Here is a 15,040-nt window from a genome sequence, read left to right on the forward strand (position 1 = left end):
CAAATTGCGATAGGTAAACGGACTATTGTGCAAACACAAAAATCGTGAATACGGAATATCTGACACTCGGATTCTCGTTAGTACAATATTTCACGTGGGTAGCTTTTTGCGGAATAATCACCGAACCGAAATTGATATTTAGGTACATATACTATGAATGCTTACTTACATACACTATGAATGTACTTCCTTTTTATCTATACCTATTTCATTCCCAACAAATCAATAAATTGGGTTACATTTTTTAAAATTCCTTTACTTTGTTATATTTTGAAAAATCGCTATTGTTTTAACTACTAATAATTTTATACGTTGGCAAGAAAAATCGATCTTACTAAAATTGTTCAGGTTGGAGTCGAGTTGGAATCGAATCATAAAATAAAATCGGAGTCGGTAAATTTGAACCGACTTCACAGCCCTAAAAAAACTTAATTTCCAATTTACCACTTCAAAAGCAATTTACAAAGGATGCGATGGTTTAATTCGATTATATTCTATTTAAGAGTACATAAGTATCCTGAACCTTTGCTTAAATTTGGTTGAAAAAAATCACCAAATGTTGAAATATACACACATACGTATGTACCATAACATCTATAAAATCAGAAACTTGTTAACTGTTTGTAAATGTATGTACATACATACATTCATATATGTTACAGTTCAAGTGTTCACTCCGATTCGTTCATGGACACTAGTTTGTTCGTACACCATCTATATATGTATATAGGTCCTAGTTTAAGTTCTGAAAGTAAAACAAAAAAAAATATCCGCATACATACATTTATATATATATTGCTGTTATCAAAAAATGTTTGGAGAAAGATAATAAAAATAAATTGCACGGAAAATCATGTCAAGTCATTAGTCTTTTTCTCACCTAAGCTTTGAATCAAAATAAGCTTCCATTGTTTACTAATTTCTGTATTCTTCTAGTATTGGTAATCACACGCTATTTATAATATAATATGTAAAATGTATATAAGGAAAATTAAAACGTTTTCGAATTATATAAAATCGAAAACAAAAGAACGTTCTTATAAGCAAGCAATTTCAATAAAGTAAAAATAATGCAAATTTAAAATTATATTGCATACTGAAATCAATAGATGTCGCTTGCGTTTGTAAGAAGAGACTTGTTTCCTTAATAACCCGCTATATTTAAAAGAAAAATTAATAGGACGCGGATAGGATTGCAAAAATATCGCGAAATACTTTAACGTCTACGTTTAACTGAGGAGTGGGGCAGTGGCGAGGGGAAGGAAAAGCGAGTTACATCCCCTCCCCACCACCCACTTCCACTCTCGGGATGAAAACATCACTAACGGCCGGTTTCAATTTCGCGGTCTCATTAAAAACAATCAAATTATTTTTTGCCAATCATCTATGTACGTCTCTTTTGTCAGTGGTGGAGAGGATACCTACTAATTTCCTAGTTTCAAATGACTCGATGAAAAAATTCATATAAGTACATAAAAATATTTTAATTTTATTTTTTACAAAGATATATATACCAGGAAGGCCTGACAGGTAGACCCCAATGCGCCTTTCTAGACAATTAATTACAAACATTGCAGCATTTTTATTACACGAATCACTGTATTTCGAGAGGCTGGAGAACACGAAATTAACAATTAATAAAATAATTAATCCATCGAGACATCTATGGATTTAAATTTTTACATATTGTACATAAATCAAATTCAGATATTTGTGACAACAGGTAGGATGATTTTTGCCAATTTGAGGAACAAACTCTGATAAAAAACGGTCGACTATTTAAGACAAATATTCAAGTCTAAACAGCTGTATTAAAGATTAGCACGGGATCGAACCCAGTGATCTCTCGTTGCTAAACATAAACGCAACCACCGAGCCACACTGCTGTCTAATATGTATGTACGTACAAGCAAATAAAACAAAATAAATATTTAATTTTGTTCAAGGAACTAATTTTCTATATTGAACATTTTCAATTGTAAGTTGATGTTGAGATTCGAGGCTAAATTTGGAAAAAAATTTTTTTTAATTAGTGGCGAGTATCTCGCAGCTACTAGTTAAGATTCTATGTATGTTAAAATTAAAAATAAAAATACTTTATTTTTTAATTAATGATCTCTACGGCCGCCACTGTTCTCGGCTTTGCACAGTCGGTATTCTCTCCATTAGTATTGCGATTTCAACAAACGATAATTACAAAAGTAGGAGTCCGTTTTTATTACTGCATTTCCCTTTTTCTCAACAGAGGCGGCGCGCGCGAGCATGAAAAAAAATCTCGCCGGGAAAATGATCCCAATCGCGGAAAAATTGTTCATTTTGCTTAATTGAACCAGAGAGAATTATTTTTTTTCCTTGTTTGTGAATGTTTGAGCGAAGGTTTACAAATACACAAACAATGGAAAATATGGATTTTGATAGATGGGATTATATGTACATATACATATTTGTAAACGTACACAAAGAAAATCGTATCTATTTCAAATTTTTACACACACTCATTCGGTATGTATTTATGAAATATAATGAACGCGTACATGCTGATTATTATTATTGCCAAAGCGTTAACATATTTTAACGAGCAAAATATATACATACATATATACATACATACATGTGTAAATATGAACTAATTATATTTTTGTATCAGTCCATAAAATATAATATTACTGGATTTAAGCTCAGAGAAAGTATTCCTTCGTTATATGTACAGACGTATATAAATAATAAGTTAATAATAAAAATTTTTCCCAAAGGTAATAGGACGGTGCGAACACCATCAAACATATATTGATTGATAGTAAATAATATTATAGAATTTAATTAGAAATGCAAAACTACATAGGTATGTACATATATTACAATTTTAAATTTTAAATATGTAAGTATGTACGTATGTAGGTATTTTCATATATGTAATTTATTAGGTACTTAATTACATATGTATGAATAAAATATGAAAGCAAATATTAATCGATTGCAATGGTGAAATTGATGTTCAACATCTTATGACGTAGTTCATTCAAATTTGTGATTTAGAAAAAATGTGTTTCTAAAACTGAATTTCTATTATTCTATTAAATACTATACCATTGTCATAAGTTGATTGTTATTAGTTGAACATACTAGTTTGTTCATATTTGAACCAATCTGGCAAGTTATAGTTTACACATATAAACAAATTGACAAACAAACTATTATTAATTGTTGCAATATTTTAAAAATAAGCGGAAGCGGTAATTATATCAACGTCGTGATGTGGTTTCCATAGGATTTTCCTTTAAAATTCTTAGCGTTTTGACAAGTAAAAGTTTAATTCGGCACTTGGTGACTCTATTTGAAGATAGGTCTTGATTGTCAACACTTAAACAAAAATTAATAGTTCGTGTATGAACAAACTATGTATGTACATACATATATAGTCTGTTCATAAACGAATGGGAGTGAACACTTGAACTGTAACATATTGTATATTAGTGGTTTTACCCGGATTCGCTCGGTATTTATTTTTAATATAAACTGCTTACACATGGCTACTAATTGTAAACATTAATTTGTTTTTTTTTTATTAAATTTATTTGAATTGAAAAAGAAATTATATTCAACGACAGCCAATCAAATAGGAATGGTTTTTTTATAGATAAAGGGAATCGGGAACCGAAACTTAAATTGAATCGAAATCGAAATCGAAATTGATATCGATATCGTCGTCATAGAAAATTTGATTTTTTCGATAACATCACGGATTTTACGAACCAAAACTTACATACATACATATGTACATACATACAAAGTCTCTCTTGAAATTACATATACATATATTAGATGGGATATATGTATAATATAATAATTTTCGTTTTTTCACCCAAACGACTTATTTAGTTTCCAACTAAAAATAAATCGATTCTTATTGAAATACAATCATAGTTAATTTTGGAAATTAATGGTTGAGGGCTGGTATGACCAGTAAGTAATAGTCCCTACTAAGTACTGAAAGTGATCGTATATATGCAAGAGCTTGCAGTGTTTTATGATGAAAGACGATATTTAACTTAAAATATTTACGTAAAATAATGTTACGATGAGCCTTCATTCCAGCTTACTATAATTTAAATATACTAAATGGTATAATCTCATCTCCTAAGCGTTTGAACGATATCTCATAAGCTTCAAAAAGCTTTAGAACTGAACAATGATACCATAGCCGTGTTTCGATTCTTCCAAACTCAAATCGCAGATACGACTATTTATAATAATATATGGAATATAATGGAGTGTGTAAAAAATACACGTGCGTCTAATATTACACGAGCTGAAAAGTTTTCAGCCGTCGCGAACAAATTCCAAGTTGCCAGACACGAGCAAAGGCTGTCGACGGGGCTTCAATGAAACTCCAAACCAACACAAGTAATTCCACATAATTTTAATTTAATATATTCTGTGAGCGATGAAAATGCTATGCATCGAATTACGTAACGCTACGTATCGCGAGGTCTATATACATATGTACATATTTGAAGAATATAATAAGTACAAAAAACAAAATTCGATAATAAAACTATGAGAGAATTTTCGCTACAAATTGAGCGTAAATGTAGGGAAACTTAACTTCAAGACAAAAGTTCCACTTCCGGTTGTCGGATTTTGTTCATTTTTTTTTAATTACTTAACATCACTATACGTATTATAAAAATAAAATATCAAGAATATAGAAATAATTTAAAAGGTCAACATAAAATAATGAAATATTGTTTTAAAAAATAATTACGACTTCCGGCTTACGAATTCTGACCAAAACCTTATCAGCTCTAAGTTAGTACATAAACAATACAAATATAATTTTTCAGCTTGATACTTTCAGGGGTGTGGACAGAGTAGTGGTCACAACATTTTTGACATTTCTAAGAGGGAAAAATTTCACTTCCGGTTTATTAAATTTAGTGATTTTTTTTATTTTTATCACATTGATACAAGAATTATACTTGAATTTTCTCGTGAAGAGCACACATATTCAAAGGGTCGAAAAATATAGTGGAAGAAAAGTCTAACAAGATTAAACTCCCACTTCCGTTTGACGGGTGTTTACCAAAATTTATATGTATATAACTTAGTATTAAGCTTGAACTTTTAGATATAAAATTTTATTTCAATACAATCAAAAATTTCTGAGAAAAACATAAAAAAGCCTCGGTTCTCTAGAGTAAAAATACTATTTCCGGTCGAGTTAAAAATATTAAAAAAATATAAGTGTATAAAATTTTTAATTTTTATTACATGTCAAAAATTTCAGTCTGATTCGTCGAGCAGTTTGGGAGATAATTGAATCCGAAAAAAATTTAAAAAAGAGGACACCTACATATGTATGTATGTATGTATAAGAGGAAGTATCATTTCTGGTCAACTTAAAAGTTTGAAAAAAAATTATGTCGTATCTTTAGCACCCGTGACCACACATTTGAAACCATTTCATGCTAACCATTGATCAATGCTGCTGGTTGAATTTAATTTCAAATTTATAATAATATTTAAATAATACAATTATACAGATAAATACATATGCATATGTATGTAGAAGACAAACACCGAGAATTCTCTCTCCACTCTTCCCTGAAAAATAATATGTACGTTCCTACTCCCTAACAGTCCAATTTATCCAAAATTACACTTATATACACTTCCACTCATATATCTATACATACATATACGCACATCTCTTAACAATCATAAATAGGTGTTTGTTCTGAAGCAAGAAGATCCCGCACCACTAATGCATATGTATTAGAGTTACCGTACGATATTTCATTACGTATTGTGCGATGTATTATATTATAAAAATAGGAAGAAAAGAAAAGCACATAATTTACCAAAAACTGGTGTAATGTACGCTACTGAATACACTCACTAGTGCCGTGTCGTGTTTCGTTAATTATCATATATTGTCTGTCAAAATATGCTTTGTGTGCATATTATTAACGTCACATTGACACTTTAATGGCGGTGTAGGGTTTCGTGGACATTTCAGCCGTTTTCAGAGACACAAACGACGTTCATATCGATTTTCACTGTGCAAAATAATAAAAAAATGTGGACATAATAATACGTCTGAAAACGGGATTAATTATTACTGACTCAACAACTAAAAATCAATAATAATACATACATACATCTTAGTATAAATATAATACGTTTTCGTATAAACGTACTTCCGGGGAAAAACTAATTTAAAAATATGCTAATGATAAAGAATACTGTTTATTCCTTATACATACATATATACGGGATTTAGTTTTATAACCTAGCAGAACAGCGGCTCCCAACCTGTGGTACGTGTACTACTTGGTGGTACGCGAAAAAAATCAGCAATGGCGGACATGGACAAGAATGAATGATGTATAATCATAAATAGAAATATTTTTAATATAATTAATAAACATTATCTTAATTAATCATAGTCGACGTCAATATGTACAGTCGATGATCGAAAATCCAATTAATACCGTTTTATAAAAGAGAACTATAGAAATAGATTGAATGAATTGAATCGAAAAAAAAAATGATATTCAACTAATCAAATCGTCGTCATAGAAACTTTGACCACTACGTCAATTTTTATAATAAAAAAACCACATTCTTTAAACTTTAAATCCCGGCTAATATTCGAATTAATTACTGAATTTGGAAAGACTCAAAATAATAATTAACATTTTGGCTATCCATAATGAAACGAAAAAGAAATACATAGTATGCAAGTACACACATGCATACATTGTATGTATGTAAGTACACACATAAATATTTATTATACACACCAGAATTGGCAAAACGGGCTATTTTTGAGCGTAGTATGTATTTTGGGTAAAATAACTGCATTTAATTCTTATGGTATATTAGTATCAGCTATGCCCGTTCATTGTGACTATTTTTGTATAAAATTACTGTTGTATACCTGATGTATGTATATTCTTGGTTCACAGAAACATAGGGTGAAAACCGGTCTCCGTGAGGAGCCAGAATGTTAAATTACAGAAAACACAAATATCGAAAGGCAAAGATCGAAAATAATTAATTCGAAAGATCAAAAAAAAAGGGTGCATGGTAAACGGTACATACTCACTTAATTTGCGCGAGCAGGATACAACAGGAACAAGAGGAACAGGCTTTTCCTCCCGTATTAATGTGCGCGCGCAAAATACGGGAGGAAAAGCCTGTTCCTCTTGTTCCTGTTGTACCCTGCTCGCGCAAATTAAGTGATTATATACCGTTTACCATGCACCTTTTTTTTTGATCTTTCGACTTAAGATCTTTCGATTTTCGATCTTTGCCTTCCGATATTTGTGTTTTCTGTAATTTAACATTCTGACTCGTCACGTATAGTAAATTTAAAACAAATATTTTTTTTATTACAATTAAGTGGCGTAAGCCTAATAAAATAATTGGAGTAATAATGTTTTCAATTTATATTTTAATTAAATGTTGAGAGTCTCTAGATGTTATTTAAGTAATTCGAACAATGATGGTTTGAATTATACATAGTTACACAATTTCTCGGCAAATTATTCTCGCAATCGGCAATCTATTCATCAATCTAATAAATCGGCAAATTATTCTCGCAAAAGCGTCCACGTGATAAATGTCTGTACGCTAGTGTCCGTGTATTAAAGTGTCTGAGCGGTTAGTGTCTGCGCGGTAAAGTGTCTCTAAAAAATATTCTAAATCTCTTTACGGGTCAACTTTATCCAATATCATCAATTCATTATAATATGTTAACAAGATGTGTGTGTATGTATGTATGTAGGTGGTACATAATTAATTATCCAATCTCGACGCGAAGGTGTAGGTACGTATATTGACTTTTTGAATATGTAGTGTATGATGAGCGATACTCGATCGCACGTGTAAAAATTTTCGCGAAGTTCAGAGATGGGGGCCCCTGGCGGTGGCGGAGCACCTATGGGGCGTCGCAGAGGCTTCTACGCCGTAGCAGCAGCGCCGCACCTAATTAATTAAGGCGATATTTGAGAGCCGCCATCATTTAGTGAGCGCGGTGTCGGATTGCGCGTCAGTCTGGAAACGATACCGGGATGCTGAAGCAGAGGAGGAGATGATGGGGAAGGGCCGATTCTCAAACACGGGGACGCGTAACACCCACAACATCACACCGAATGTTTAATACATACATACATACATAGGTAATAAAAAAGTTTTTCCGAATTGTCTATAAGGCTTATATTGATATTTCAAGTAAAAAATAAGAGTTTGAATTAGCCATTCTAGGTATTATATGTGCCTATATACATATGTACCTATGTATATATCAGTGGCGTGCGGTGACTTTTCAAACAGAGGATGCTGTCCAAAACACGATCAGTTTATTTTTTTAAATGTTATTTTATTCTTCATTGTCATATTTTATTTTATTTTTATTTTACATATATACCAGGAAGGCCTTACAGGTAAATCCCAATGCGCCTTCCTGGCCAATTACAAATACAAATACAGCATTTTTATTATAAGTCGTTGAATTGCGAGACACTGAAAAAACTCGCAAATTAACGAGACATCTATGAATTGTACATAAATTTTTATTGTACATCAATCAAATTTTTCAAATAGTGGTGACATAGTAGGTAGGAAGGATTTTTAGCCAATTTTTTTTTTCCGGGAACCGTTTCAACAATGAAATCAGAGAAAATTGGCAAACTCTGATAGGAAACGATCAACCTGGAGTCACAAATCCAGGTCTGACCAACAGCATACTCTGAAAAATTCATTTTCATTCAGGGATAGAACCCGGCACCTTCTTGACGGTAAGCAGAAGCTTAACGTCCGAGCTATGCTGCTGGCTATTTATATTTATTAAAATGTCTTTGGTGTTTTCGTTTTAGAATGAATATTCAATATTGGTGTGAGTTTTGGGCTCTTAACAATAATCTCTTTTTTCATTATATGGTAGAGAAGCAAATGTCCTTTTAGTATATTTTTACAAACCTCTTTTATGTTTCATTAATTAAACAATTGCAATTATTATTAACAACTGCGATAAAACCATTAGGGCCATAATAAATAATAATTTAGTACATAATAAATTACAACAAAATAATAAAAGTTACCATAATAAATAATAATTTAGGACGTAATAAATTACAACAAAATAATTATTTATTTATTTATTAATAGTTTTGGACCATTGTGGCATTACAGGAAGAACCTAATGCGCCGCAATGGCCTAATAATAAAAGTTACCATAACAATAATAAAAGTTACCATAATAAATAATAATTTAGGACTTAATAAGTTACAACAGAATAATAAAAGTTAATAACTTAGGACGTAACGTGCGAAATATCAATCAACGAATCAAGCGAAAGTCCAAAAATAATTGCAAATCAAGTTCAAACATAAAAAAATCGAATCAAGTCCATACATATGCAAAAGGAGATGTTGCTTCCAGAGCAAGTGTCGCGCCAGCGAGACGACTGTAGAGTCGTCTCACTCATGCGCATACGCAAGAGTGACAGCTCACTTGTGCGCCTGCGCAAAAGATTTGTAGAGAACTTCAGCATCCATAGCGATATGAGCGTGATGTGAAAAAACAAGTACCGGTCGCGCAATCGGCTACGGCCTCTTAACGCGTATGCTTGTCCATGTCGATTTTGGATCAGACAAAAGATCGCATATATCATAATCACGCAATCAAAAATAAATTAAAGAGAAATAAAATAAAGAAAATTCAGAAAACAAACGGTATGAAAATATTTTTGACGTAAATTTTAAGGGATGCGCAGCATCCACAGCATACATGGACGGCACGCCACTGCTATATAAATATGTATGTTATATGTGCCTATATATTATATATACCTATAGAAGTATGAAGTCACAATTATGTCTAAGGTAGACTTTGATATTAGTACTTATGGTGTGTTAAAAAAAATAGCCTACAACGTTAAAATAAAAGAATGCCTTATTCCAACCCATGCGAGCCAAATTTTCAGAAGCGACATTGGACTCGTCCCATAGTCTTTCGAGACTGGATGGGCGGCAGGGATATAAGACGAGGGAGGGGTAATACAATGCCGAACGAAAAATAACACGCCTCTCCACGTAAATAATAAACAATATTCTTTCAGAAAGTGGGTGGTAGGAGGGGAGGGGGGTTCCCTTTTATGAAAAGATTTATAGCTGTTGTGTGAGATGAAATTCACGGGACTAGAACAGTAATTAATATGCCCCCCCCCCCTCTCTCTCCTCCATCTGACGTCACCCCACCTCCTACTTACCCATTATTACATCGGACAGTATTTACAGACTTTTTATGACGTAACCAATTTTCTTTGTACTAGAAACGGAGATCAATCGACAAAATCGAATTTCTCACTCTTGTTCGGAAATCCGAGCGCACGAATAAATTTAGCGCTCGTTAAATAATTAAATCAATTTGAGGCGGCGGGGAAGAAGGGCGCTGGCAACAGAACGGTTGTGGAAGCGTTGGACGAGTATAGAAAACAGAAGCGATACGGTCAGAGTTGTTGCACCTTGAATTCACTTTGGTCATGTCACGTTTCCCAGAAATTTAATTACACTGTAGGCTCCTAAATGCACTCACCTGAAAGTGATCGACAGCTATTGGTTTTCGAACTCTAATCAACCAATTTTATTATGCAATCAAGTAAAACAAAGTCTCCGAAATGTGTTCTACTTAAATTTAGGGCAATAGTTAATATACTCGTGTTCTATTATAAACCCACCATCACTACAGTCCGTTTTTTTAATCAATAGAATATAAAGAATAATTGTCTCTAATTTTCAAATCAAATTTCGTATCACATACCATATTCTTAATATAAAAAAATATATGTATAATAAAATATTAATACAATAAGTGTACTATTTGATGCATCTTTAAATGTACATAAACAAGGTTCTATGGTTATTCGCCACAGGAGGATTACCCACTCGAATATTACTCAAAACTAACCCGAACAAAGAAAACCAAAAGTAAAAAAAATAATGAAAAATAAATATAAAACCACAGGCAACACTGGTATGGGCAATCCTTTAATACAAATTCAATTCGACATGAGCTTGATATGAAATATGGTACCAAATATGATCAAAAATTAAATTTAAATTATACACAGATTTTTAGAAATCAACTTTCAATATTAAATGTGTAAACTTTTTAAAATTTAATCATAACTTATGAGTAGTCACCGGAGTGTGAGGGGGCCGTGTATCGTTCAAAGGTTGTAAATGCATTGTTAAAGGTTTGCCGAACAATGGATAGCACTGTGACTATCCTACCTCTACTTATGAGTAGAGGTAGGATAGTCACAGTGCTATCCATTGTTCGGCAAACCTTTAACAATGCATTTACAACCTTTGAGCAATACACGGCCCCCTCAGGCTCCGGTGACTACTTATGAGTAAAGGACGGCTTTCGGACCGAAAAAAAAATGGTCCACTATTGTTAATTACTTTTGTGAACCATGATTTTTTGCTCTCTTATTTGTTAGTTAATGAATGGAGAGGTCTATTTTATTAAAGGGGCACCAAGGCAACGCCGAAGTCTATTTATACATTATAAGCTCCTTAAACAGACTATATTTAAGAATGTTTTTTTCTGTTTAACCAATCTTAGTTAGAAAATAGGATTAAGATTTTTAATGTATATTAAAATGCAAAATCGATAATATTTTTTTATATAAAAAAGTATAGTCAATCTTTTATAATGCGCTACATCTGCCATGCAAGAAAACGTAAAAAAAAGTTAGTAAGGAAATGAAAAACAATGAAACTAGTTATGTTTTCCTTTGTGTTATTACCACCTTTTTGCTAAATAGACTCACTGCCGTATATAAAAATTGAATATACAATCATACAGAAAATACAATTTGTTCCAGTGATTTCATTTTTTATTTAAAATTTTTTGTCAATTAATATAATTAAAAATAATTTATTTGCTTGTGCATCTTATATTTTATTTTATATTCATATTATTTTTAATTTTTAAGTAAGTTAGTGCCTATTATCGCAAACGCTATTTCATATTTTAAACAAACTTCACCCTAAGTTACGATATACATACATAATAATAAAGAACCACTGAGTGATTAATTTTAGCAAAGCGCGTTCGACACCGACAGTGAACGACCCCTGAAAATATCCGATGGAAATAGTGTGTTCGTTTATTATATGAATTTTTTATGTGAAATTCTTGGAACGATTATATAAACGAATCGTTCACAAAGGGGAAATAAATACGTATCGGATCGGGCGAACGATAAAAATGCACCGAATCGCAGAGGTCAATTTAAACCGATCGACATTATACACATCCAATATATTACAGTTGACAAAAAATTATTTACCTGTGTCATCATTCGGACTGACCGGGGGCTGAGCCCCTGGCGAGGGGGACCCCGTCCTCGTCACCACGGGTCCCCTTGGACCCTGGCCCCCCCGCGCTTCGTACCCGTACCATCCTAACAATTCATTCATGGCCGTTTCGGCGAACTCCTGAAACAAACCAAACATTTGAAATACATACATACTCATGATAACTGAAATCGATATATAAAAATATTCGCATTTATCAAAAAAAGTACCCACATCATATAATTTAATCGATAAATAGTCATTTCATATTATACCCAAATCTAATTGATACAACGGATATGATCTATTTGATAAACCATGAAAATCCATTTTACTAATCAGTATCGAAAAACTCTACAATTGATAATATTTAAAAGTTACTACATACAGTTTTAAGATTTTACTAATTTTTTACTTATTTATTCATTTTTAGATTATTTGCCACAGTTACATTACAGAATACTCTAACGCGTCACTACGAACACACATATAAGTATAATAAAATAATGATAGTGGTGACATAAAGGGTAGGATGGTTTTTGCCAATTTGGTGGAAGAACCACTTCAACAATGAAATCAGATAAATTGACAAACTCTGATAGGAAACGATCGATTTGGAGTCACAAATATCCAAATATGACCAGCGGAATTTAAGATTATACTCAGAATAAATTATTTTCAATCATGGTCAGCGACCTCTCAGTGCTTTAGTATCAACGCAACCACCGAGCCACGCTGCTGGCTCGGTGGTTGCGTTACTAATGTACATACAAACTAGGGATTTTAATCTCGGTACTACCAAAACTGTTTCTAGCGGGTTTTTTTCATCATTTTTTTCCTTCGGTACTACTGGTAATACAAAATCGACTACCGATAGATATGAAATATTATAATTTTAATTTTATGTTAATTGAATTGTTTTGAATTCAGAAGAAAACCTTTTATCGGCTAGTTTTGTATTTGAGTCAACACTCAACATCCTTTTTGACTTGCTATTCAAAGGAGCCTCTAAGTGTATCATAAATTTAAAATCAATTAATAATTATTTGAATACATATGTATGTATGTACATATATAGTATTTAAAAGCTAAAGCCATCCTTTCCAAACAAAAATTCGTCAGAATAAAGACCGCGCAGAAATTTATTTACCTTTTTTGACAATTGCCATTCGGTAACTCACGCAGTGTTGATGGACTCAACACATTATTTTGTAATTAAGAAAATACATAGTTAATTACAAATTAATTGATTAAAATTAATCAAAGATTAACCGACAATTAATTACTAAATATTTTACTGATAATGGATTAAATTTTATTGCACTAATTGCTTCAATCAAACTTCCGGTATATACCGGTAGTATTGATAGTGTTAAATGTCGGTATTTTTGGGACCTGGTACAAGAAAGGATAAACTCAATCTTGGTTGCAACTGCAACCAAATTGCTCAATGCAAGTTGAAAGAATATAGGACAAATATGTTGATAAAAAAAAAATTCCATAAAAAACCCAGGAATTACATATTGTTTTAAAGTATACGAAACTTTTATCAAATTAACATTGCGTATCATTATTCTAATTGCTTGCTAGTGAAGCATTATCAAAATATATCATGCTTTAGAAAAGTATACATACATTATGTATGATACATATCTATGTAGTACTCGTGCTATGCATGCATAATCCAACTGCAATTGTTAGTTTACAAAATAAACTATTCCCGCTGAACAAAGTTTCTAAAATCGATTGGGTGCCAAAACTCCCTTGAAGAATCGTTTTAATAGTTACAAACTACACGTTGGCGCCATGGTAACTTCTTTGGTTGCGAGCCAAACTAAAAAATAGTAAATATTCAAGAAGTATCAAACATTTTCTTTTCTCAACCTCAGTCCAACACTCCCATATTACATAGGAAAGGGCAAATCGATAAGTGGACGAGTGATCTTTCGCCGGAAGGGTACGATTTTCCGACTTTTTTGAACGGGCGAGACCAAGGTAGTGAATCAGCGAAGCACCTGCTCATCTGGTCGAATCGGCAGTGTGTTTTAATGGTGATCGATGGCGTATTTCGAGCGATGGGTATCGTGTGACCAGTGGCAGTGGCAGACGCTGGGGCTATCGTGTGGCACCGTGACGGAGATACTCCAAAGATAGACTCCTCAGCCGCAACACTACACCACCGCGGGATCTATTTCAAGCGAGCGACTTTCATACACAAAATATACAACCCAGACTGAGATAATTATTATGTATGTATTCGATAAAGTTTTCCCAATGGTATATTATTCAAACTATACAAAAACCATTGACGTGATTATCGTTTGCGTCGCGATGGTAAGCGTTGTTCTGATCGCGGTGGTTCAATGATGCGTAGCAGCAGAGAGATCTATTGGAATGGTAGTTATTTCCCAGCATGCTACGATTGGAAACAAACAAAATTGTACAATTTTACAATATAACCAACTTTAATTTAATTTAATTCAATGATCTTTACTTCCTCTATGTACGTAGTAACAATAGCCGAAGTTTTGTAATCATGCGAAAATTTAAACTCGAGATATCGACTGATTAAAACTCAGTATGGATCACTGATCATGTTTTCATGATCTAGAAAAAATGTGTGTGTTGAACACCGTTAGGGCGAAATCACACAGGGAAGGACGCC

The 15,040-nt window shown here is 32.6% G+C and overlaps 1 protein-coding gene across 3 annotated transcripts in view; it reads right to left on the reverse strand.

Annotated features, from left to right (window-relative positions):
* Sobp (Sine oculis-binding protein) overlaps positions 1-15,040 on the reverse strand; it is a 59,562-nt gene that overhangs the window by 3,941 nt on the left and 40,581 nt on the right. For all 3 annotated transcript variants that reach the window (XM_077438349.1, XM_077438350.1, XM_077438351.1), the window contains exon 2: positions 12,369-12,516. In XM_077438349.1, the coding sequence (XP_077294475.1) occupies positions 12,369-12,516 (148 nt within the window). The remainder of the gene's footprint in view (positions 1-12,368; positions 12,517-15,040) is intronic.

This window comes from Arctopsyche grandis, chromosome 9 (assembly GCF_051622035.1).
Source record: "Arctopsyche grandis isolate Sample6627 chromosome 9, ASM5162203v2, whole genome shotgun sequence".
Classification (NCBI taxonomy): Eukaryota; Metazoa; Arthropoda; class Insecta; order Trichoptera; family Hydropsychidae; genus Arctopsyche; species Arctopsyche grandis.